The sequence below is a fragment of the Paroedura picta genome, chromosome 18 (genome assembly GCF_049243985.1).
Source record: "Paroedura picta isolate Pp20150507F chromosome 18, Ppicta_v3.0, whole genome shotgun sequence".
Lineage (NCBI taxonomy): Eukaryota > Metazoa > Chordata > Lepidosauria > Squamata > Gekkonidae > Paroedura > Paroedura picta.
The window spans coordinates 10,295,149-10,322,301 of NC_135386.1; the positions used below are offsets into that span (position 1 = coordinate 10,295,149).

The 27,153-nt window shown below is 46.4% G+C and overlaps 1 protein-coding gene across 1 annotated transcript; it reads right to left on the reverse strand.

Moving 5' to 3' along the window:
* Nucleotides 1-3,655: 3,655 nt before the first annotated feature.
* ABHD17C (abhydrolase domain containing 17C, depalmitoylase) lies at nt 3,656-26,932 on the reverse strand. Its single transcript, XM_077317593.1, has 3 exons — nt 25,479-26,932; nt 9,765-9,944; nt 3,656-5,229 (listed from the first exon to the last, which is right to left on the reverse strand). Exons 1-3 carry the CDS (start codon nt 25,997-25,999, stop codon nt 5,010-5,012), a joined length of 921 nt encoding a protein of 306 aa, XP_077173708.1. The 5' UTR covers nt 26,000-26,932; the 3' UTR covers nt 3,656-5,009.
* Nucleotides 26,933-27,153: the final 221 nt, after the last annotated feature.

A 27,153-nucleotide genomic window follows, 5' to 3' on the forward strand; every position in this document is an offset into this window, starting at 1 on the left:
TTAGATATAAAATTTCAAAATTGTTAATCTTATTTATTTGCTATACTTCCCTAGCATGCAGTAAAATGTCTGCATTTTTTCTTATACCCTGAAATATTTTACTTTCATGTGTTAACAAATTAAGTCCGGCCAAAGGGCTGCACTGAATAAGCTGAACTTAGTCATCACTTAGCAGCACCAATTCCCCGTTGCCCCCTCAAAAGAACAAATTCAGAGTCCAGTGGCACCTTTCAGATCAATGACGTTTTAAGGTCTCTGAGATGCACACGAAAGCGCATCACTGAACATTATAGAGTTGTACTTGCGCGCAGCCAACTCACTCCCTACCTGATTGGCCCAAGAGCACCCTGCCAATGAGGACCCAAAAGGTCACACTGCACACAGACAAGCCTGTAAAAGCCTGGGAGTGTTTACTCGTGAGTGAGGAGGGCCAATCAGTTCAAATTGCACTCTGCCAATGAGGATCAGCCAGGTCAAATTGCACGCAGACAGCCAGGAAAAGCCTCTACCTTGGGAATGTGTCCTCATAAGTCATGGCCCCTGCCCTGGAAATGTTTACTCATGAGTAAGTTAGCCAGGAAAATATAATAAGGGGCCTCTCTCCACTTCCAACTTCCTGCCACTGTCCGAAGTTTGCTGGGTACAAGAGAAGCTGTCCTACTGCTAGTAAGTTGCTCTGGCCTCTTTCAACTTGGAGGACATTGGGGTGTGTGTGTGGGGGGGGGCACCTCCTGATGCAGCCTCTGTGTGTCATCTGGAGGGGGGCTGTGAGAGGCCCAGAAATGCCCCTCTGCCAGCCCTCTGGGACATACAACTGTTTTTGATTTACTGTTGATATTGAGATGAACTGAAGAACGTACAGAATGAAAGGCGTTCCGTTCTGAAAGCAAATCTTGCTATCGGTTAAATGTTCATCAAAGGAAGAAACGGCAACAAGCTTATGAATTGTTGATTGCTATTAGCAATTCCTGCCACCCAGCATTTCTCCTTGTTTCCCACCTGGAGCCTGGCAACCCTGCACCTCCGTGGGGTCCAAAGCCAGGGCTTTTCTCCAGGGAGACTGATCTCTGTTGCCTGGAAATGACCTGTAATTCCAGCAGATTCTCAGGCCCCAACATCTCTGCCACAGAGTTCCCCCCCTCCCAAGCAAGCCCTTTCACCAGGAGCCTAAAGTCCCCACTCTAAAACAGCCATTTCTCTCTGGGGAGCGGATCTCTATAGTCCCAGATTTCCAGGCTGCAGCTGCAGGTTGGTGATCTTGAGGAAAGTTCCTTGAGGTTTGGAGCCAGGGCCTCAAGAGTCCAAGGGAGGGCAGGAGCTTTTGCCATAGAGCCACAGTGCCCGTTGTATTTCTGGGCATCACGGGCTTCGTCTCAAGTACCATGAATAAAACTTTGTTGGTCTTAAAGTTGCCACTGGACTCTAAATTTGTTCTGCTGCTTCAGACCAACCCGGTGATCCACTTGAATCACACTTCAAAAGAGAAATTCTTCTGTTTTAGTAAAGTACTGTAGGTATTGAAACCCCCTAAAGCAGGGGTAGTCAACCTGTGGTCCTCCAGATGTTCATGGACTACAATTCCCAGGAGCCCCTGCCAGCAAATGCTGCATTTGCTGGCAGGGGCTCCTGGGAATTGTAGTCCATGAACATCTGGAGGACCACAGGTTGACTACCCCTGCCCTAAAGGGCCACCATAAATCAGCTGCCCCATTTTATTTATTTTCCACCACCACTGTAGGTCACAACTAGATAGGTGCGGTTCACCAGACTATCCCACCATGCAATGATCAGATTTATTTGGAATGGTGATGTTCCATGCAGGTTCCACAGAATTCAGAGTTTGGCAGACAGTAATAGCGCCGAAGCTTCCTATTATGACTGCCTACCCACCATTATTATGCCCATGACACCCAGCTTTGCCTCCCAATGGATGGCCGCCCAGATTCTCCCCCAGACAGCTTTGCCAGCTGCCTGGAAGCAGTGACAAGGTGGGCCATGCAGAGTCGTCTGAAGCTCAACCCTTCAAAGATGGAGGCCTTGTGGCTGGGTAGGAAAGCACCGAGCGAGGAAGCACACTCAACCTGCCTGGACGGGGTGTAGATTCCAGTTGCACACTCAGCCAGAAATCTGGATGTGATCTTTGACGCCTCCTTATCTATGGAGGCACAGATCTCGAAAGTAGCATGGAAGGCATTTTTGCACCTTTGCCAAGCCAAACTACTTGGCCCCAGGGTGCCTAGCCACCATCACCTGTAAACTAAGCTTCTGTAACCCGCTCTGTGTGGTCCTGCCCTTGTCTTTGCTCCAGAATTTGCAACTGGGTCCAGAACTCAGTGGACAGAGTCCTTACAGGAACACCTTCAAGGGCCCTCCTGTGCTCCAGCAACTTCACTAGGCTCCCAGTTGAATTCTGGATCAAGTTTAAGTTATTGTACTTACCCATAAGGCCATACAAGGTCCAGGTCCTGCGTACCTGAGAGGCTGTCTCTCTGTTTACACCCCAGAAAGAGCAGAGTCGGTCCAGGCCCTGTTGGAGCTAGCAGTTCTGCAGAGCCGGTAAAGACAAGAGCTCTTCTCCCAGGCTTTTAGTTGGGGCCAGTGAAATAAAATCTATCAGCCCCCCCCCAACATTGAAGTTGCCCCCCAACTGGATCCAGAAAAATAAGGCCATTGACCCTGGGACTTCTGACATCAGGATCGTTTAATATACTGATGGGTTTTAGAATTCAGTTTTAGTCTTGCTTTAACTAACTTTATTGTATTATTTATACGCCTTAACTGACGTACACTGCCCTGAGCCGGCTTGCTGGGAAGGCAGTATGGAAATTAAATAACAATAATAATTACCAATTACTCCCTGCAGGGGGCACATACCCAGGCACAAAGGCTGTTTTCTCACAGCAGTGTTGAGGGTTAATAGGCTTGCAACCAGTCAGAGGTCCCAGGTGACCAGCTGATGCGAAAGAGCTCTCCAAAATATGGCAGGGAAGCCACTGTGGTGAGAGGCTGTGACCAGCCCAACAGTGGCCAGTAAACTTTGAGGCCATTCCTTGGACATTCTGGGTGCAGAGGAAGGGATCCAGCAATGAGCAATGATAAGGGGAGATTGGGACACAAATCACAGAATCATAGAGTTGGAAGGCGCCACACAGGCCATCTAGTCCAACCCCCTGCTCAATGCAGGATCAGCCCTAAGCATCCATGAGAAGAATCATAGAACCATAGAGTGGGAAGGGGCCACATCTAGTCCAACCCCCTGCTCAATGCAGGATCAGCCCAAAGCATCCTAAAGCATCCAAGAAAAGTGTGCGTCCAACCTTTGCTTGAAGACTGCCAGTGAGGGGGAGCTCACCACCTCCTTAGGCAGCCTATTCCACTGCTGAACTACTCTGACTGTGAAATTTTTTTTCCTGATATCTAGCCTATATCGTTGTACTTGTAGTTTAAACCCATTACTGCGCATCCTTTCCTCTGCAGCCAACGGAATAGCCCTAGGCTCAAACCCAGCCTATGCCCAATCACTCTGTCCGACTCAAAGGCTCTCTCTCCATTCCTTCATCCTTTCAGGACAAGAATACGGCTTTCAGGACAAGAATACGGCTTTACAGCATACTGGTATCGTTTCATCCTTGGGACAACACCAAACTCAGGACAATTTTCTCTGTTCCATGCATCCTTTATTCCATTACAACCACTGTTGCATTCTGCCAACAGATACACAAACCATAATCAATCGCGATCCATCTTTTTTATATCAGAGGCAATACAGTACATTTAAGACCGTCAGCTTTTTTTTGGGGGGGGGGAAATCTTGCGGCCCCTTAGTGTAATGATTATTTAGTATCTTGCATATTCTGTGCGATTCCAGTGTCAGAATAAAATTTCCCCAAACAAACAAACAAACAAAAAAAACCCACAACAGGATCAGTTTCAATGAGTTTTACATAAATTCATCAGAAACAAAATGTGTTAAGTTTTCTTTAAAATTGTCCCGGAAACTTTATAAAATTGTTGATAGCAAAATAATGCGAGGGAATAAAAACTCATTGTAACAAAATGTATTCAATCATATACAAACCAGAATTTATTGGTAACTAGACTGAAATTTAAACTATCAATCAAGAGTTTTATGCATAATGTAAATTCATTTATGTACAGTACTTTTAAAAACCTCTATAAGGAATGCTTTACACAAGGAAATGCCAAAGACGGCAGTTATTCAGGCTGCAAATATTATCTGAATAACAGATTTAGTAAATTTACACTTCTTTTTTTTTTTTTAACGTATAAAGGATTTAGCCATTTTACTCATTTTTAAAATATTTGTTTGTAAATATCCAGAAAATTGATGTGAGGGTTGCTTCAGACCCATTTAGAAAGGAGTTGTGTTCCCTAGGAAGTCAGTTAATTGTAACTTACTCAGGAAGGTCAGTAATATACCCTCCCAAAAAAAAGAAAATCACGAGAAAACATCACCACAAAAAAAAAAAAGAAAAAGAAAAAGAAACCTTTCCAGTTACAACAGCACAGCCAAAAACGTTACATGATGAATGTTCTTAGACTGTAATTCCAGCTACATTCATCACTTTCAAAAGAGTGGGAATATTTAAACAAAAAAAGTTACAGGAATTACGTGACTTAAAACTGGGGGGGGGAGAGAAACTATGTGACCTGCACTAGATTTAGTATCTTCATATCCCATTAGCTTCCCCTCCACCAATACAACTCTTCTGGGAGGGAATGGGGGTTAAAAAAAAAAAGCATTGGGAATTACAGTAGTGACTGTCAGAATAGTTTTGTTATAAAAAAAAAAGTCAGATTTGATTGGATTCACCCACATGATGGGGCGTTTCTTCATAGTACAAAGCTACTGCAGCTAATCCAGTTAATGCATGTGCAAAAAAACATGGTTAAGTTCTTCCATTCACAGTTAACTGAGGTAAAAAACAAGAGAGAGAGAGAGAGAAAAGAAAAAAAAAAAAGGAAAAGAAGGAGCAAGTTAGGTTCCTTCAGGAGTTGGGGAGTTCGTGAGAGATGAACTGTTTTAGCCGCTCTAGATACTGTGCGTAAAGCTCTATGTCGTTATGGCCGGCGCCTTCTACCCAGAGGGGCTCTACTGCCCGGGGGCATCGCTCGTACATCGCCAGGCCGTGGGAGAAATCTATTACTTCATCTTCAGTGCCGTGAATCACCAACACAGGAGAAGTGACCTTAGAAATCTTGTCAATGCTGCGGACGTGAACAAAAGAAGGAAGACAGAAGCAACCGTGTTAGTTCAGACGTTAAATATATTGGGGTTTTTTTCCAAAGTACTGGGGGGGGGGGCAGAATCCAGACACACGCTCTTGAGATTCAGAAATAACAGAACAGCAGGACATTGCCCAACTATTGCTGACAACAAACCATCACAGAACCGGAGTCATTCTATGATGCCACTCGGGGGCAAAACAAAAAGATGAAGTGGCACCACAAACCTGTCCTGTGCCCCTTGGCTGCCAACCACGACTGCAGGGGTGGCCACAAACTGTGGCTCTCCAAATCTCCATGGACTACAATTCCCATTTCCCATGGCCTAAAATTCAGAATTCTACCTTAAAAGCCTGGTTTTATTCTACCAGACTGAGCACCAAACTGTTCTTAGACTGTTAAACATCTTCATTATGCTGTGTACTAATCTATTCCTCACCTTCTGTCTATATGTGAGGATTGGTAAATTCCCATTTCATTGTGCCTGAGGAAGGGTGCCCACACATGAAAGCTTATGCTCAGAATAAAACATTTGTTGGTCTTAAAGGTGCCCCTGGACTCACTTTCTTATGCTGTTAGGCTGGTTAAAGATTGTTTGATTTGTAAACCCCTTTGAACATGGATGTTGAAAAGCAGGGTATAAATATTAAAGAGTGGTATTAGCTGCTCTCTACTGTCAGCAGATGATCTAAGGCAGGAGTAGTCAAACTGGGGTCCTCCGGATGTTCATGGACTACAATTCCCATGAGCCCCTGCTAGCAAACGCTGGCAGGAGGCTCATGGGAATCATAGTCCATGAACATCTCGAGGACCACAGGTTGACTACCCCTGATCTAAGGCAAATAACCCCCAATGCTTGCTATCTACATCTTGCTCAATGCTCACACTAAGACCGTTTCTGCACTGGAAGTTTCATGCTGGGATGCAGGCTGGAGTTTTAGTCGTGGCAGGTTGCCCCACCTCTTCCTGCACCCACACGGGGGAGCATTTGGCCTGGTGCACCTCATCCGTTTCCGATTTGTACTCCTGCACGGGAGCTGGGGCAGTGAAGTTCCCAGTGCATAAACAGTCTAAGGGAGCTATTTATGGGTCTTTTATATAAAGCCAGGGCCGTCAGCCTCTGTTGGCAGGGAGCTGTGGGGAAGCCTTCCACTGTAGCTCTTGCATACTAAGTTCCATTCGTTCCCACTCAGCCCTTTCTGTATTTGTAGCTTGCAAAGGTATTTGGGAAGGCATTCCGCTGCCAGCTCAGCCCCTCTGCCTTGTGTGGAGACGGCCTTTGAAGAGCACATGAACCTTACTTGGCATTCTGGGCCATGCTGCTCTGCAGCTTGAAAAATCTACGCTGGCGACATGCTGATGGAATCCCAACACGGGTAAGCACAAAGGATTGCTGGGTCACCTGTGGTGAACCGTTTTCTCTTCCCACAGGGAGAGAAATCCGTGCAAGGATCGAAACGGGTTGCATTTCTCTGCTTAGCATATAAAGCGAATTTGTGCGACTGGCAAGAAACAGCAGCTCTGAAGAAAGCAGACGGCAAAGCGAGACATTAAACTGCCCCCATTCCACCATTCCCTGCCCTGATAGCTTCATTCCATGTTTTGACTTGGGCCATTTCATTCATCTTTGCTAGCAACTAGTGAATAGATGGGGGGAAGCAGCAGACCGAATACTCAAACATTTACAACTCCCAGGACACGTTACTGCATCTCAAGACGATTTATTGAGAGCTCAGTCAGAAGGGCCCAGCTCACAGGACTGGGTCTTTAAGAATGATGCCTTATTTAATACGTACATAATTATACAATCTAATCCCCCCTTTTGTTTATTATCTGATTATTTAGTTACCATCTCACCACAAAGTCTCCAAATGGCTTTTACCCAAATGTGTCTTCCAACCATGCCATGGGCCTTACTTTGTGGCTGTTACTTTTGGGTACCTTTAGCCCTTTGCTTATAGATTCGTGGAGAACCTGCTGTTGAAGGCCTTTCACATCAGGCTTCGGACTGTCCTCTATATTTGGAATCAAGGACTAAATTCAGAACTAGATTTCTATGGGGACAATTTTTTTACACTGGCACGGATCAACCGGATGCCAATCCTCTGATTAGTTTATAGCTAACTGTACATTTTGTATATATTATATATATTGTGATTAGGGTTGGGTGTTTCAACACCCAACGCAGCCAGCACCACGCCGGGGGGGGGGAGGGGAGGCATGGGCGTTGGAGGACACACACAAGCAAGCGCAGAGCTCTGCACCTGCGTGTGTGCACCCACCGGCATGCTGACACCCAAGCCTCCCCCCCGCCAGTGCTGCGCTGGCTGCATCAGGAGAGAACAGCCGTGTTGGGCGTTGAAACACCCAAAAATTGATCTGAGGCTTGAAGCGCCCAACCCTAATTCTGACGGCCTTTGGCTATAAACAATAAAATCTATACGACCATGGTGAAAACAGTTCCAGCCAAGATGCATACGACAAGTAGGCTTTTTGGCATGTAACCTCAGCCCCCCCCCAAGAGTCTGTAAATCCCTCAAGAGATTTTCCCCAGTTTACACTACTCTGAGTAACATCGGATGAGATGTGCCGCCCCAATCTCCAAGTTTTCATAGAATCCTAGAATCGTAGAGTTGGAAGGGGCCATACAGGCCATCTAGTCATAGAATCCTAGAATCATAGAGTTGGAAGGGGCCATACAGGCCATCTAGTCTTAGAATCCTAGAATCATAGAGTTGGAAGGGGCCATACAGGCCATCTAGTCCAACCCCCTGCTCAACGCAGGATCAGCCCAAAGCATCCTAGAATCCTAGAATCATAGAGTTGGAAGGGGCCATGCAGGCCATCTAGTCCAACCCCCTACTCAACGCAGGATCAGCCCAAAGCATCCTAGAATCCTAGAATCATAGAGTTGGAAGGGGCCATACAGGCCATCTAGTCCAACCCCCTGCTCAACGCAGGATCAGCCCTAAGCATCCTAGAATCCTAGAATCATAGAGTTGGAAGGGGCCATGCAGGCCATCTAGTCCAACCCCCTACTCAACGCAGGATCAGCCCAAAGCATCCTAGAATCCTAGAATCATAGAGTTGGAAGGGGCCATACAGGCCATCTAGTCCAACCCCCTGCTCAACGCAGGATCAGCCCTAAGCATCCTAGAATACTAGAATCATAGAGTTGGAAGGGGCCATGCAGGCCATCTAGTCCAACCCCCTACTCAACGCAGGATCAGCCCAAAGCATCCTAGAATCCTAGAATCATAGAGTTGGAAGGGGCCATACAGGCCATCTAGTCCAACCCCCTGCTCAACGCAGGATCTGCCCTAAGCATCCTAAAGCACAAAGAGCAGACATTAACACTTATCCAGCAGCCACTTTAAGAATCCCGCTTGTCACCCACTGGCGCCATTCACACAGCAAGCCAATTATCGCCACACTTCCAAAGTTGCGGGCGAATATAAACTAAACAGACCGCCAGAGGAAGGACAGAAGCTTCAAAGCAGTGGCAATGCTGTCCATTTTAATAATCAAATCCACATAGCTTGTAACTCCTGGGAGTTTTCATCCGTGCTCTCTAAATAGGTGGAGTTTTTAAAGCTTTTGCAGTATTGGACGTTATCCAATTATTTCCCCATTGTTTTTAAGATGCTATTTCCCCTACTGTTTAATGGGCAGCGATATTTTAAGAGGCTGTCTCTTTAAAAGAACAAAACCAAAGCAAACTATGCAGGGAACACTGAAGCTCTTTGATCTGCAGAACTCACCATCATATCCAGATTCAAGAAGATCCAAGTTCAAGTTTAATAGCATATGAAACACAATACTGCACTGGAAGCGGCCTTATATACCAAGCCAGACCAGTGGCTCATCTAGTTGTCCTCTAATCCTCTAAGTCAGGGGTAGTCAACCTGTGGTCCTCCAGATGTTCATGGTCTACAATTCCCATGAGCCCCTGCCAGCACACACTGGCAGGGGCTCATGGGAATTGTAGTCCATGGACATCTGGAGGACCACAGGTTGACTACCACTGCTCTAAGTAGTAGTGGATTTCCAAAGTCTCAGAAGCTGTACTACTTGAAATTCTTTTTATTAGAAGCGGTAGAGACTTGGGACTTTCTGTGTGCAAAATGTGTCATCTACTACTAGTTATGGTTGTTGTTGTTTTTGTTGTTAGGTGCGAAGTCATGTCCAACTCATCGCGACCTCATGGACAATGATCCTCCAGGCCTTCCTGTCCTCTACCGTTCCCCAGAGTCCATTTAAGTTTGCACCGACACTAGCTATGGACTCTCCCTTTAAAAGTTACCACTGTACTTTTGGATCGCATTTAAAGAAGGAAGATACCGAAGAATGACAGAAGTGTCCCTAGTTATTTAGTTCGATGTATATGCACACACAAAGTCACCAGCTAGGCTTGGTTAAATAAGTATATTCATGGTCTGCTTTGGCTTAAAAAAAAAAACAGATATGAATCTATTACAAATGCACCATAATTCCCTTTGAGCAAATTCTGCACATACCTGGGGAAGGCATCAAAGCAGTATGTTTTCCTAGTGTCGGGAAAAGCTACCCGTAAGCCAGACATCAATGGTGAATGAAGGATCACAGCTGCGCACTCATAGCGGGACGCCAGGTCCACAGTGGGAACTGTCCCTATACTCTGTCCATATAGAATTATATTCTCGGGACTGACACCATATCTGCAAAAGCAATGTGGGAAGAAAACAGCAGTTGTTACTTTAAAAAGAAAATCACACTTGGGCAAGAGATGGACACAGAAATTTATTCTCTAAACATGACTTTGGACGCTTACAGTTAGTGCATTCTGGAAATAGGACTTATCAATTTCACTGATTTTCTAACTGCTCTGCACTCTAGTCACGACCCCCTGCAACTTGATGGCTATATAATAAAACTTCACGATAGTATAAGAAAACTTAGTTGCTTTCTTTACATTGTTGATCATCGACATCTTCTCTGCAGACACACACTGGTACAGGGCCTTCCCAGGGCAACCACAGACCTTTTCTCCCCAGCTTCCAAAGCTCCGAAAATGGGGGCAGCCATCAGAGCCAGCGTGTGCATGTTTTTTTGCAGCCTGAGCAAGCTGCGCCCTCCCTCAATTCCCCTATGCTGCTGCAAATTCTCACCCTTTTGAATAAATGCACATAATGGAAGGTTCATTCAGAGATAGGATGTAATCGTAGTCAATGCCAATTTGTTGGGAGTGTAGTCAGGATGGTAGAGAACCATTTAAATTTAAAAGAGTCTCTCAGTAAACAGGCCAATAGGCTATCTGATCGAACCCTAAAATGCAGTTTTAGCCAATATTTAAAGGTGAAAATCCAGGCCTTGGTTTATTATGGCTAAATTTCTGTCCTCAGTTTTTAAACTTAAACTGCCTGATGTATCTTGACTATCTTTGTATAGCCTCCTAATCTGCTTTATGCCAATAAAGGTATTGTATTGTATTGTGAATAAATGCCCTTCATCAAAAGGTACATTCATACTTCATAAACATGGTTCTCTCTTCTCACTGCTGTTGTTTCCCAATCTTTTTTTTTTGAGAGCTCACAGCAGGGTAGGAAGAAGGGAATTTGTGCCTGCACAAAAGACATTTGCTGTCTTCTAGTGCAGCCCCCCATTGGGACCATTAGAGAGCTACCAGTCTTTTAAGGAGGCAGGGTGAGCCTCTCATGGAAATAACATATGCAGGGCTTGCTATAACAGACCTCTGAAGATGCCAGCCCCAGATGCAGATGACACGTTAGGAGCAAGAACTACCAGAACACAGCCCCAAAACATGAGAAAGCTCCAAAAGCCAGTTGCTTCTGGCTCTGAAATCTTTCAACAATATATGTGATGTTTTATTTGTGTTCAATATTGTATTGTATTTTGATGAGCCATCAGGGAAGAGCAGTATATAACGATAAATACATGAATACATAAATAAGGCAGTCCCCCAGAGCCACCATCAGGAGCCGTAAGCCAGTAGGAAAATTGACTAAAACAACAAAAATCACTATAGAACAGCAATGGAAAGGTGGAAAGTCAAGAAAAGGGTGAAGAGCCCTTTCACACTGGAGTGATTGCTAGGAGTGTCCAGCTGACAGGGTCGTGAAAAAGAAACTGAGGAAGAGGGGCATCCCCATCTGTGGATCATGTGATACTCAAGGCACAAAAAACTGCACACGTGTCAACTCCAATGGGCAGGGTGGCCCATTTTAGGATCTTTAGAAGCTAGGAAGAAAATGTCCATGGTTGGCCTGTGCAGGCACTGTGGGGCTACACTGGAAGAAGGACAATGAAATAAGAGTTCTTATCAAGGTAAAAATTTATTTAAAAGCCATCAGGTTGTCTGGAAAACCTGGTCAGCGGAAATAAATCACGATAAATATATTTATTCATTATAAATATTTATAATAAACAAATATTTATAATAAATATTTAATAAATATAATATTCATAATAAATAAATTATCATAAATATACTAAATAAATGAAATAAAAATTGCGATGCAATAAAATAGGTGTAATTGTTTCAATTTCATGATGGAAAAGCCTTAAGGCTGATGGAAAACCACGCCTCCCTTCCCTGTATGGGGTGCAGCTTGTGGCTGTGCCGACCACCAGGAATTTGGGGGTGATCTTTGATGCCTCCTTATCTATGGAGGTGCAGATCACTAGAGTAGCCAAAGTTCTGACAGGGTCCGCCCACCCAGGGGCAATCTGGAGAAATCGCTGCCAGTCTGCCCCTGATCATCGCAGAGAGAGGAGGTCAGTAGGGCTGCCAAGGGGGATGAGAACAGAGGCTGCACCAGACCTTTTCACCCCAAGGCTGTCCTAATTGTCATGTCCAAATGTAACTTTGCCTCTGAACCCTGACAGAGCTGGCAGGAGGCTGGTGAGTGCGCTCCCTCCCTCCCCCTCCCTTCAAGCCTGCTGTGAAAGAGCCTCTGACAGGCCCTGACTGAGGGGAGGGAGGTATTTCCAAAAGAAAGGCAAGGGAGCCTGAGGGGGGAAGAGGGGGACTTTCCCCTTCTGCCAAAAAGTTAGCTGAAAGGGAGGCCACAGAAAAGGCCCTTCTCACTTAAAATACTGCTCTGGCTGGGGGTTAGACACAGCCAAGCCATGTGTCTTTCTTCTTTGCAACTCTCTGCAAATTTGAGGCCGCTGCACAGCGTTATTCTGCAGACAAAACTGGATGCTGTTGCAGAGGTTCTTTTGTCTCCTATTTCATCTGCACAACAACCTGGTGCAGCAGGCCTCAAGTCTTTCAATTCAACAACAACCTCTGTGGGAGGCCTTAAATATATCTCCACACCCATGCCCTCATTTGCCACCACGCCACCACAACCTCCCACACAACACACACATTCAACCCCATGTCCTTACAGACTGGACAACTCCTCCCCTTCCTCTTCCCACTCCCAAGCTCTAGCGTCCGTTGTATTCTTGGCTACAACGGGCTTTGCCCCTAGTACATCTATAAAATGGAATTGGAATCAAGCATACACGTCAGAATGTTTGAGCAGCTTGTGTTATGACAGTAGGCTTTTCCAGGGGGTTGGGCGAGCTGCAGACCATTTATGCCTGAAAATCTAATCCTACAACTGTGCTCATCTAGAGCCCTCCTGTTGCTGATCCTGAAGCCACGAGAAAATGAAGAGTGGATGTACAGATTTCATGATCGAGACTAGTCCCCCAAGATGAAGCACAAGCACAGGGACTGATTAACAGCAGCACACGGAGGTGTCAGCTCAGCAGAAAGCTGGAAGTGCTCCGAGACAGAGGGCAACCACAATCAGACTTGGAACAAAAACTGAAAAAGCCTACTGTGGCAGATCAACCAGGAGCAAAAAAAATCAGTATGACTAAGCAAGCTGCTTTATGCAATGAAAACATAGCATAAATCTGCAGGCTCCATGCTGCACAAAGCCAGTAAGCGAGGACGCTGACCGTCCTCTGTCCTCCATCCAAATGGAACTTGGCACACTGTTTTTGAGCCTTACTTATTTGCTTAATAACGGTTAGCACAACATACATGGTTATACTAGCTTGCATATTTAGGAAGTTAACTCAGAGCTGGGGACAACCACAATGGCAGCCCTTTCCAAGCACAGAGGAATGAAGGATATGGTTTGAGCAGCTAAAGATTTACTTGCATGTTTGAAAAGTAAAAACATCCACGGCGAAGCCACAAGCAACCTGCTGAGCTGAGACCCCCCCCCCAAGGCACCAGAAACCTGTCTAGTCTGCTACCCAGGGAAACTCTGACAGAACGAGTGCTTACAAAGGAGTTTCTTCTTCACTGGCCTCAGAAAAATAAGTATACCATGGCAGAGTGTGCTCATACCTTCTTCCACTGGACTCTTGCAGAGCTCTGCGCAGTATACACAGAGTACCTTTTAAAGCTAGCTAGGTGAGTGGCAGAAATGGGTAGCCGTGTTGGTCTGAGCTTGAACTCGAAAGCTTACAACTTGAATAAATCTTTGTTGGTCTTAAAGGTGGACTCTGGTCTTAAAGGTGGACTCTGATTTTACCATGGGGGAATGATGAAACAGCAGATACGCAAAGATCACCAAAACAGAATCAGACCATGGCAGCAATTCAAAAGGAAGTTGCTGCAAGCAGCAAAGCTCAGACAGAAGCCTCAGAGGGGTTACTCCAGGGATTCCCAACCAAGGATCCATGGACCCCTGGGGGTACTGGGAGATTGGAAGTTGCGTGGTCTGGTCTGTCTTCTCAGCTCCTGCTCGTGTTTCCGCCCTATATAAGGCAGAGCAGGGGGAGGGAGCAAAAGGAGGACTAAGGGTGTGGGTAGTGATGTCACTTCCAGGGGTGTGGCTGGGGGGGGTGTGGAATGGTCAGCTGACATCACTTCCAGGGCTCCTCAAAGCCTGAACAATTATTTCAGGAGCTACCCCATGGTCAAAAGGTTGAAAAAGGCTGGACTACTCTGTTGCAGAACTCTTGGATGATACGAGGAACAGTGGTCTACTTTATAGGGGTCTTGTCCAAAGCACGTTAAGCAATTAGGGAAAATGTTAAAAATTTAGTCTAGCTAAGAATGAGTTTCTAATTGCTTCTGTTTTGGTCACTTTCTGACAAAAATGCCATTCCACCCCCTTCAACAAAAACTGATACATTGAGGGTCATTCCAGTAACAGTTCTCTAAATGAGAACTAGCTTGGTGTAGTTAGGAGTGCGGACTGCATGCCAGGTTTGATTCCGCGCTCCCCCACATGCAGCCAGCTGGGTGACCTTGGGATCGCCACAGCACTGATAAAACTGTTCTGACCAAGCAGTGATATCAGGGCTTTCTCAGCCTCACCTCCCTCACAGGGGGTCTGTTGTGGGGAGAGGAAAGGGAAGGTGAATGTACGCCGCTTTGAGACTCCTTCGGGTAGAGAAAAGCAGCATATAAGAACCAACTCTTCTTCTTCTTCAGTAATATCAGGGCTCTCTCAGCCTCACCCACCTCACAGGGTGTCTGTTGTGGGGAGAGGAAAGGGAAGGCGATTGGAAGCCACTTTGAGCCTCCTTCAGGTAGAGAAAAGTGGCATATGAGAACCAACTCTTCTTCTTCTGCTTCCCAAGGTTTTGTAGTGCGCTTATTTTAATCACTATCACACCATGCTACTTCTGCTAAGCAACAGCATTTATAGAAGCAAAGTGAGGTGATAAACACCGTTTGTTTGGTATACCGTTGGCTTCGCTTAGGAAACCACGAAGCATGCAGTAAAGTTAGTTTCACTGAGTTGGCTGCATTTAATTAAGCCGCTCTGCTGCAAAGGAAAGCTACGAGATCAAAAAGGTTATTTATGGCAAACAAGCAGAGTTTGCAGGGCACTGAAGACTCCTTTCACAAACTAACAAATTATTAATTCACTGGAGCTGAACTACATGTCATTGTACACTTTCTTTTTACTGGACATGTGGACAAAATTCATATGAAAAAGAAAATACGTTCCCAATATCAACCATGGAACAACCCTCATCCCTGTTTTTAGGGGACATAGCACACCATGTTTTCAAAAACGCAAAGATGTTTCTCAAAACAGATTTGTCCATTTTGCCCATCAAGGCTATGCTTTCATAGAATCATAGAATCATAAGAGTTGGAAGGGGCCATACAGGCCATCTAGTCCAACCCCCTGCTCAACTCAGGATCAGCCCTAAGCATCCTAAAGCATCCAAGAAAAGTGTGTATCCAACCTTCGCTTGAAGACTGCCAGGGAGGGGGAGCTCACCACCTCCTTAGGCAGCCTATTCCACTGCTGAACTACTCTGACTGTGAAAATTTTTTCCCTGATATCTAACCTAGATTGTTGTACTTGTAGTTTAAACCCATTACTGCACGTCCTTTCCTCTGCAGCCAACGGAAACAGCATCCTGCCCTCCTCCAAGTGACAACCTTTCAAATACTTAAAGAGGGCTATCATGTCCCCTCTCAACCTCCTTTTCTCCAGGCTGAACATTCCCGTCCCTCAACCTATCTTCATGGGGCTTGGTCCCTTGGCCCCAGATCATCCTCGTCGCTCTCCTCTGTACCCTTTCAATTTTATCCACGTCCTTCTTGAAGTGAGGCCTCCAAAACTGCACACAGTACTCCAAGTGCGGTCTGACCAGTGCTTTGTTCCACATGACTCAGACTTGTAAGCAGAAAATCCCCTATAAGCTAAATGTAGCCACACGAGATATCGTGAGTAGTTTTATAGTGGGTTTTTTAATATTGTTTCAGGAGATTTTATGTGGGTTCAATTATTGTTACACACCATGAGCCACGCCGTGGAAGTGGCAGGTTATAAACCGAAATATCAATCAATCACCTAATTTTGCAGTTCTCAGCAGCACACAAAAAAAGGGAATTTGGCCAGATTTAGTTTACTGTCAAACAGCAGGATGGCCGTGGCAAATTAACACCTCTGTCTGACTTGTTAAGTGACAAGTTGTATGATATGATTAGGAATAAATCTCTACAGTCTCTCCCCCTGCCAATCAACATAAGCTTTTATATGCACAAACTGCATTCAGTCATAGCCATTTCTGGAGTGGCTGTCATATCCGATTCCAAGACCACCTGTTCATTTTTAAGCAACTGACAGCCACCTGTGAGAGGTAGAATTATTTACAGCATGTCCCCCTGAAATGCACCGACTGTTTAAGCTGTCCTCAGAAAACACAGCACTCTAAAGTTAGCTTGGCCGCCATTTGGAATTATGATCCTAGGAGTTATTTAGGAATTTGAAACCGGATGCAGTGATCACCAAGCCATCCACCCCAGCAATCTGCTGGACTTCCAGGTTGCCTAGATACAAACTTCCCAATATCTGAGGAACAAAACAAGCACGTGGATCTCTTGCAGCTTTATGGATTGTCGAAATGACAAGGCTACGTGTGACTGGAAGTGATGCCACTCCTCAGTCCCCCAAAGAAACCTGCATCATAGAATTTTTAAGTAATGCAAGTTAACATTCTAGCACAAACAGAACCATTTATAGAAAAGTGTGAGCGTTAGCACCCAAACATAAAAGTATTACCTAACAAAAACAATACTGCTTCCCCCCCACCCAAAGTAGAACTACCAATAACATAAAGGTAAAGGTATCCCCTGTGCAAGCACTGGGTCATGTCTGACCCTTGGGGTGACGCCCTCCAGCGTTTTCATGGCAGACTCAATATGGGGTGGTTTGCCAGTGCCTTCCCCAGTCATTACTGTTTACCCCCCAGCAAGCTGGGTACTCATTTTACCGACCTCGGAAGGATGGAAGGCTGTGTCGACCTTGAGCCAGCTGCTGGGATCGAACTCCCAGCCTCATGGGCAGAGCTTCAGACAGCATGTCTGCTGCCTTACCACCCTGCGCCACAAGAGGCTCGTAACATAATATAACCAATAACATAAAGGTATGAAAACGGCAGAAGTGATGGATAATTTTAGAGAAATACAAACTATCCGTAAATAAGCCCAATCTCTGAATGGGTCATATGGTCTCAAAACTAACAGCACAATTTTAAACACTCACACCTTTCTAAGGCCAGTGAGTTTAGAAGGGGGTAATTTAGTGGATGCCTCGGTGAGTCCACTGAGTCTGCAGGCCTTAATTCCATGCAAGTGCTCCACAGCAGGGGTAGTCAAGCTGTGGTCCTCCAGATGTCCATGGACTACAATTCCCATGAGCCCCTGCCAGCGTTTGCTGGCAGGGGCTCATGGGAATTGTAGTCCATGGACATCTGGAGGACCACAGCTTGACTACCCCTGTTCCACAGCATGCTTTCCTGGCCGAGCTATTTCTGACTCCCCTCGTCCTTGTGCTGAAGGGAAGGAGAACAAGGCTCCATTTTTCCATGGGGGAAGGGAAGCTAGCAGTATTCAAATATCCCCATGGGACAGTAGCCCACTTTTTCCATCCCTCAAGCACCTGCAGGCCTGACCCCCGTGGCTGAATGGGTGGAGCAGAGTCGTCTGAAAGTCAACCGCTCTAAGACAGAGGTCCTGTGGCTGGGCAGGAGGGGGACAGATCAGGAAGCATGTTTACCCAGCCTAGCAGGTGCTCAACTTACCATCACGCCCCAGGCTAGGAATTTAGGGGTGACCATTGGTGCCTCTCTGACTTTAGAGGCACAGGTGAACAAGGTAGCTAGCCAGGTGTTTTTCCATCTGCACCGGGCTTGGCTACTAGCGCCCTATCTGTCCTCCGAACACCTGGCCACTGGGATCCATGCGACGGTCACCTCCAGAACAGATTTCTGTAACTCACTCTACGCGGGCCTGGCTGGATGACCAGAAACTACAGCTTGATCCGGAAACTACAGCAAGTCCAAAATGCAGCTGCTAGGGTCCTCCCAGTTACATCTTGGAGGGCCCATATCCAGCAGGTGCTGAGGCAGCTGCATTGGTAACTGATTGCTACCTGGATCTGGTTCAGGGGTTTGGTTTTAACCTTTAAGGCCCTCCGCATACCTGAGGGACCGCCATGGGGCCTTATGCTCTGTGGGTACTAATCTGTTGGTTATTCCCGGCCCCAGGGAGGTCCGTCTGGCCTCGACCAAGACCAGGGCCATTTCAGTCCTGGCCCCTACCTGGTGGAATGAACTCCCTGAAGAGCTGCAGGCCCAGCAGGAGCGTCCGGCATTCCACAGGGCCTGTAAAACGGAGCTCTTTCACCAGTTGAGGTCAGTATAAACAGGGTGATCTATATGGCCCCCCTTCCAGGATGTGATGGTTGCTAGTAACTTCTGCACCCTTCTCTCTCCCAGTCCTTTTTGTGATACTGGGATAACCGAGTTTTGAGGATATTATTTTTTCCGCCGTGTATCTTTTGTGAGCTGTTTAATTGTATTGGGGTTTTAATTGGGGTTTGACCCAGCTATTATAAACCGACACGAGCCGTAAGGGAGTGGCGGGCAATAAGTGAAATAAACTAAACATGCCCATCCAAAAGGCCCCCTTGTCAGCTTCTCATGGCTGCTCAAAGCCACTGCTGCTTCGCGTCCCACCGCATCACCCACTGGGCCTTTCTGCCCTCCAGAGTACAGTGCAATGGCAGTTCTGCACATGGGGACAGGAGTGGGACAGCCTGAGAAGGGACTGGCAACAGTGACACCAAATGAAGGGAGGGATGGGGGTATGCAGGTAGGTTTCTCTGTGGCAAAAAAGGGAGAAAGGGTTTGCTGCCTGGCTCCCAGACAGAGGAAGTGGGCCCCAGGGACATCACTGGTCCTCTGAACTTCCAGGAAAGACCATAGAACACCTGGGGAAATGCCCGAGTTAAACTGAGACAGAGTTCAGCAACTAACAACAGGAATCCTCAGATCACTGAAAAAGTGTTTTGCCCTGTGCAAAGTTCATCACTACCTATAAGCCTAGACTTTGAAATCCTCCCATTTTTTAAAAAAAAAATCAATTTTCTCAAAGCTTCTTTCCCTCACTAATTCAGCTGTGAACTGGCCTATATTTTTGCAGCTGTCATCACTACCATAACGCTTATTACAATTATGGAGCCCCAGATAATATGATTGCCTTTTACTGCTCCTAATGAACTACTCTGAACGTAGTACGTGAAGTACAAGCACACAGACCATGTGGTATTCATATTTATGCCCCCAAAATCATCTTCTAGCACAACCTTAAAGGACAGAATTGAGACATGGACAAACAGAAACCTATTGGTAAGAACATGGACCTGCACCCAAAACATTTTCACTGATTGAAAAATGGATACAAGCTTCAAACAAGACATAAAAGATCATAATCTCAGAAGGCACAATCCACAGAATGCTCCACAATAAGGGAGAGAGTTCTGTTAAAGTGTTCTGAGGAACCTTAGTATATTAAGCAATTTATTCCAAACTAGAAACACATTCATGCTCAATTATGCAACGTATTTCAGCTACTCTGCATTTCAAAACAAACGAGGCATGCTGGATATGAGAGTTTTAGTGAGAAAAAAATTTCAGCTATGTTAAAATTGTGTGGAGAGCAAAAAACTTCAGAACTCCAAAATATCTTATTAGCAATTTTAGAAGAAGAGTTGGTTCTTATATGCCGCTTTTCTCTACCAGAAGGAGTCTCAAAGTGGCTTACAATCGCCTTCCCTTTCCTCTCCCTACAACAGACACCCTGTGAGGTGGGTGAGGCTGAGAGAGCCCTGATATTACTGAAGAAGAAGAAGAGTTGGTTCTTATATGCCGCTTTTCTCTACTTGAAGGAGTCTCAAAGCGGCTTACAGTCACCTTCCCTTTCCTCTCCCCACAACAGACACCCTGTGAGGTGGGTGAGGCTGAGAGAGCCCTGAGATTACTGAAGAAGAAGAAGAAGAGTTTGTTCTTATATGCCGCTTTTCTCTACCTGAAGGAGTCTCAAAGCAGCTTACAATCGTCTTCCCTTTCCTCTCCCCACAACAGACACCCTGTGGGGTAGGTGAGGCTGAGAGAGCCCTGATATCACTGCTCAGTCAGAACAGCTTTATCAGTGATGGGGTGAGCCCAAGGTCACCCAACTGGCTGTGCAAACTGTTCACTGTGCAAAAAGCTACAATGGGCTGTACAAAACTGTTGTTGGTAAGGGCTACCCAAAGCTCCCTGCACACCCCTCTGAAGCTGTGGGGAGAAGCTGTGAGTCTGGGAGAAGAAAGAGCCTTCTAAGCAGCTGTCCCAGAGACTCAGCTGCTTGGCAGGTCTTTAAATGCTGCCCTTGAGGCTGAAGAGAGGACTCTCTCAAAGTACTGTGAGGAAAAGAAAGAGGCCAACAAGCAACTGAACTAGAAGCTCCGTTGTTTGGCAGGGTCATTAACTGCTTCCCATACACCACTCTCTGAGGCAAGGCCTTTTCCTCAGCCTCAATTAGAGGACAGGGAAGACAGACACACCAAGCAGCTGGTCCACAGGCTCAGCTGTTTGCTGGGGTCTTTAACTGCCCCCATCCAAAGCAGATACTGCTCAGTAGGGGGAGCCTACGGGGGAGGGGGGAAGAGTGGGCACAAGGCCTGGTGTCCTCCAGATTCTGCACCCACTCCCAGCAGCCACTGCTTTAAGAGGTGAGCTGTCCCCACCATGACTTCTGTTATATATATGGAACTAGTAGTAAAGCTCCTTGTACGCTTAAATGCAATCTGTACTAGCTAGTGGTTTGGTGTGGGTATTATGCCTCACTTGGATGCTGGCAACCATAACTACTGACCTGTCAGCTTGACATCTGTAGCTGGCAAACCTTTGGGACAAATCATCAGTCAGTCAGTCCTTAAGCAGCTGGAACAGAGAGCTGTGATTTCTAAGACTCAGCACGGGTTTCACAAGAACAAGTCATGTCAGACCAACCTTATCTCTTTTTTCGAGAAAGTGATTACCTTGCTGGATCAGGGGAATGCTGTGGCCGCAGTTTATCTGGATTTCAGTAAAGCTTTTGATAAGGTTCCAAGTTGGTGAAATGCGGCATGGATCCTAATTCTGATTATGATGATAACTGATGAAATATCATACCCAAAGAGTACTTGTTAATGGTTAAGCATTATTGGAGAAGACTGACAAGTGGAGTGCCCTCGGAATCTGTCCTGGGGCCTGTTCAACATACTTATAAATGATTTGGATGACGGTTTACAGGCGATACTTATTAAATTTGCAGATGATACTAAACTGGGAGAGGTAGCAAACACAACAGAAGACAGAATCAGAATGCAGGATGACCATGATAGGTTTGAGAAGTGGGCTAAACTGAATAAAATGAAGTTCAATAGGGACAAATATAAAGTTCAGCATTTAAATAGAAAACCCAAATACAACAATATAAGATGGGGGAGACTTGTCTTGGCAGTAGCGTGTGCGAAAAGGATCTAGGAGTCTTAGTAGACCATACATTGAACATGAGTCAGCAGTGTGACCGAGAGGCTAAAAAGGCAAATGGGATTTTGGGCTGTATCAAACGGAGTATCGCATCCAGATCACGGGAGGTGATGGTACTGCTTTACTCTGCTCTGGTTCGGCCTCACTTTGAGTACTGTGTTCAGTTTTGGACACCCCAGTTGAAGAGGCATGTAGACAAACTGGAGCATGTCCAGAGGAAGGCAACAAAGATGGTGAGGGGTTTGGAGACCAAGACATATAAAGAAAGGTTGGGGGGGCTTAGTCTGTTTAGCCTGGAGAGAAGACAACTGAGAGGGAATCTGATAATCATCTTCAATTATTTAAAAGGGTGCCATATAGAGGATGGAGCAGAGTTGTGTTCTGTTGCCCCAGAAGGACAGACCAGAATCAATGGGATGAAATTAATTCAAAAGAAATTCCGTCTAAACATCCGGAAGAAGTTCCTGACAGTCAGAGTGGTTTCTCAGTGGAACAGGCTTCCTCGGGAGGTGGTGGGTTCTGCATCTTTGGAGATTTTTAAACAGAGGCTGAATAGCCAGCTGACGGAGAGGCTGATTCTGTTAAGGTTCAAGGGGGCAGCCACTTACAGTGTATGAGCGATAGGGTTGTGAGTGTCCTGCATTATGCAGGAGGTCCTTTCCAACTCTATTATTCTATGATTCTAAGAAGAGACCTTTCCTTAAGGAGACCTTTCTATGCACAGTAGTCCTGGTCCCAGCAACTGCAGTAACTGTTCCTGTCTAAGTTGGCAGTGGGCACCAGAAGAGCTAATTTGAAGATCCCCACCCTTGCCCCACCCCACATGCGTCCTGCTCTGCAGAGAGAGGGGATGCCTCCCAAAGGATGAACTCAGAGAGGGGAGCAACCGAGGCTGCTTTTGCCCATGAACCAAAAAGATTAACCAAAAAAAAGAATTTACTGTAGGCTTATTACAGGTGCACCAAAAAGTTTCTAAAATGCAATTATAAAAATACCAGTATTTATTAATAATACAACTAAAATAAACACTCAAAAGCTCTATGTATAGCCGCAGATAAAATCAGATCCTATATATATATTCATAGAATCACAGAATCATAGAGTTGGAAGGGGCCACACAGGCCATCCAGTCCAACCCCCTGCTCAACGCAGCATCAGCCCTAAGCAGCCTAAAGCATGAATGTCTTAATGCCACTGACCAACTTTGTTTCAGCACTGCCACCTTTATTAATGGCCTGTCATGCACATAAGTACAGCAGACAAGAAATGTGCCATTAATTTTGTAATATGTTAGTTCTTTTTACATAGACAGAAACCATAATAATATACAATGGATACTATGTAAATTATCCACATATGTAGACCAAGGGACCAGATAAAATAAATGGAAGCCTCTAAATTGTCTAAAGCAGGACCTGGTCAAGGCAAGCTATTTTAGTGTCCACATCTTCAATCAAGTAGGGAGCCAATTCATGGAAAGTGTACACTGTCCATTATTAAGGTGTTGTCTATGTAAGGGAGCTAATATATTACAGCAGCAGCTGAGAGTGGGAAGCAAAGTAAGTGGAATAGAAGAATTCGTGTTCTCTTATTACTGGACTCCACCAGTTCTGTTCAGAATTCAACCACTCTGCATTCTTGTGATTTGTCCCAATGAATTTCCATCAAATTTCAAGGAACCCTGCAAAGCAAGCCCTCTGGCACAATGAGAGAATGATTGCAGTAGGAGTGGAAAGGAGGAAAATTTAAAGTGCCCTGGGTGTATAGTTCCAAGAATGAGCACGGTAAAAATAGCGCACACCCAGGTGTTTAATGCTCCTTGGTGTTCGCCAAGCACAGACAATGGGGGGAACATATCTGAGGCCACTGCAGGTGCATTCCAGCGGATCAGGGATCAGTGGAAGAGATTTCCAGGCTCTTTCTTAAGATTCTTCAATGTGGAATAGGAAGACAGTAGAACATTAAAAATATAAACACACAAGAATCAATAAGCGATATTCAACTCCATGTGCCCTTAAAAAAACACTAGAAACACACATCTACAATTATTTTCTGGAGGAAGTTTGAAAGAAGTGAAGAACCATTTGTCTGCATTTCTATATGCAGCAAAGGGTCTTAGAGCATCCCACCTTGATGGAGATGGGACTTCATGGTTTGAGTAAGAAGAAGAGTTGGTTCTTATATGCTACTTTTCTCTACCAGAAGGAGTTTCAAAGCGGCTTACAATTGCCTTGCCTTTCTTCTCCCCATAACAGACACCCTGTGAGGTGGGTGAGTATGAGAGAGCCCTGATATTATTGCTTGGTCAGAGCAGCTTTATCAGTTCTGTAGCAAGCCCAAGGTCATCCAGCTGCTGGATGTGGGGGAGAAGCAGGGAATCAAACCCAGTTCACCAGATTAAAAGTCAGCGCTTCTAACCACTACACCAAGCTGCCTCCCACTCCAAGCTTTGATGTTAAAGAAAAACACACACTATCATCATCACTGGAGAATCAGAAAACAAACAAACTGAAAATGTCTAATGTTTCCATCTAGAATTAAATAAAATCAACAAGACATCACTGACATTATCTCCAGTTGCAAATGCATGGTCAACACAGTGTTGAACTGTGTGTGTGTGGGGGGGGCGGGACAGCTTCATTAATGCCTTTCAGTCTGGACCAACTTGTGGCTAGTGAAAGACAGATCTACTGAACAGTAGCTTCAAACCAGATACTGGTATATAAGCTGCACTCAGTCTTTGGCACGCATAACCCAAATCACACTAGGTGAAGGGCCAAAACCAAAGTCCATGCAAGGCCTCACAAGCCCTGCAAAGGCCATAAATTTCCGTGCTTGAAATACGTCAATAAAATGTATTTTGACTTTGAACCCCTTAAACACAGATCAGAAGCTGAGGAATGTCATATGAAGACTCCTCCCTTTTCATTCAACAATTAGATGACAAGCTCTGAAACGTTGAAGGCATCAGCTCCAATCCTGATGCAGCTTCACACGGAAGCAGTGTCGCACCATTGAAGAGCTGAGGGTAGGGCAAACCTGGTAGGCATATCATACCCTGGGCAACACCACCCATCTTAGTGTGCTGTCATATGGATGCATCCACACTTCTTGGATATTTTGTGATATTTGTGTTACAGCAATCATTCACCACTGGATTTTCCTGTGTGGATGGAAAAACCCAGTTGCCAATCATTGTCACTGTGCAATGACAGTGAAATAGCCCTCAAGGTGCAAATACTGTCTGCAGAGCTAAACCTATGGAGTAATGAGAGAATGTTCAACGACACGCAGAAACAATGATGTGTGACTCTTTATACACAAAAGTTAAGCGCAACTTGAGCTGTTTTCCCCTTACCCTACATTGTTACTTCATCTCTTGTTTTTGCCTTGCCATAACAGACCACCAGAATCCAAAGACCTACTTTAGGAAACAATGACAGACACTAAGACAGGGGTAGTCAACCTGTGGTCCTCCAGATGTTCATGGCCTACAATTCCCATGAGCCCCTGCCAGCAAACGCTGGCAGGGACTCATGGGAATTGTAGTCCATGGACATCTGGAGGACCGCAGGTTGACTACCCCTGCTCTAAGATACCTATTGAGATTCTGAACTTTCCCCATCTTTGAAATGGACCCTCACCCCCAAGGCTGTTCATTACCAAGGAAATTATTTATTTAGAATATTTCTATGCCACTTGGGGTGGCTTACAATTAAAAACCACAGTAATAAAACACAAGCCATTTTGCCATGCAGCTGAGGGGAGGAAGAGAACACACGAACTCCCTTTGATGCATATAACTAGCTTTACAGTCCCCTGTATCCTGGCCTCAGTGTCTGAATCACTGCAAACATAAAAAATAAGCAGACAATCCAAGAGGATCCCTTTACCTTGTTCGGAGGGCCTGCCAAGCCGCGTCGATGTCTGCATAAAGGTTCTTTTCCGATGGTTTACCAGTGCTCACTCCATAACCAGAGTAGTCATAGGAGAAAACATTGCAGTTGATACGAGAGCCGAGGCCAATGTAGAAGCTGCACATCTGGCCCAGATCCACAGCGTTGCCATGGGAGAAAAGCAGCGTATACCGGCTGGAAGGAGCACAACGCACAAACATGCATCCCAGTCTGTTATCTCGGGCTGTGCGTGAGAAGAAGACCTCCACGGCATCCAGCTCCCTTTGGGAATACTGCCAGTCTGCTCGCTCAGTCAAGTGCAGGCTGCAACTCCCTGTTGGTGTCCCGGCCGCAGCAGTCGCAGCTTCCTGCTGTTCTGGCTGCATCACAGTGTACGTGGGCTCTGGGGGCAGAAAAGCCAGCTTGGCAGCTATGCGGCTGGGGCACGGCGGGCAACAAAAAAGCCAACATAGCTCGCCCAGAGAGAAACCGTTCATTCTGGGACCTTGTTCTGGCATCAGAGACGCTTGACAGGAAACCACGCCAACGAGAGACGGGGAGCCAGAAAGACTTCACAGCTGATGTCAGATGAGCTCTGTTACTCACCTGAAGCTACACCAACCTGTTGCGGCCGGTTTCCATCCACACACAAAACAATCTGAAGAAGCCCGTTATCTGGAAGTCCAAGATGCCCCTGTGCCTACCCCTGCCCCTTCCCCTCAAAGAAGTCCTGCTGCCCCACAAGCAAGGCCAGTTCTGCACATCTGCCTGCTTCTGCCCAAGACTTGCATCCCTTCCCTCCTTTCCCACTGCCAGGCCCTTCTTTCTGTCAACTGCAAAGCGGCCCCTTAACCTGGGTGCGAAATCCGCCACATGATCCTAAAACGACGCCTCCTAGTCTAGCAGGGGCAAAAAAAAGCGACTCCCCCCTAGGCTTATACTACGCAGCACCGGCTTGATCTCCCTAAATCCTCCGTCCTTCTTTTCTCCCGCGTGCCCCTGCAAACACACCGTGCCCCTTTTGCTTTGCCTGGAGGCAACCCCACCCACCCAAGCCTCCTTCAGCCCCTAGGAGCCCTGAGCCTAAATTCCCCAGCTGTCAAAGCCTTGCTGCCTCCTCTGAAATCTACCCAGCCAGCCACATTCCCCCCGGCCAAGAGACCCGGCCTGGGCCAGAGGCGGAGAAGCCCAGGTGGGCCGCCACTCGAGGGCCGGGGCCTGGGGAAGGAAGCGCCGTTTCCTCCTTGCTCAAGGCCGCGGAGGCTGGTCGAGGGGTCCCTTCAGCTGCGGCTGGTCCCCATGGCGGGCCGGAGAAGGAGAAGCCGCGCAGGTCGGGACGGGGCTCGCAGCAAGCAGGCGGCCGCCCTCGCGCCTCCGTTCTCCCGCCGCCGTCCCGTCTTCTCGCTCGCCCCCTCCTCAGAGAGGCTCCGCTTCCGGGTTAAAGGCCGCCGCTTCCGTCGGGGAGGGAGGAGGACGGGGCGCATGCGCCCTCTGCCTCGCCGGCCTTCCTGGCCTCGCCGCTCGAAGGTTCCGAGTCGCGGGGCTGTTTCGCCCCCTGGATGGGCGCCAGGGAAACGGCACCCTTCTCAGCGCCCCCCGCGGGACCCGCCCCCCGCTTGCCTAGGCAGCTATACAAGAAATATAAATATAAGGCATGAATAAATCTAACTAA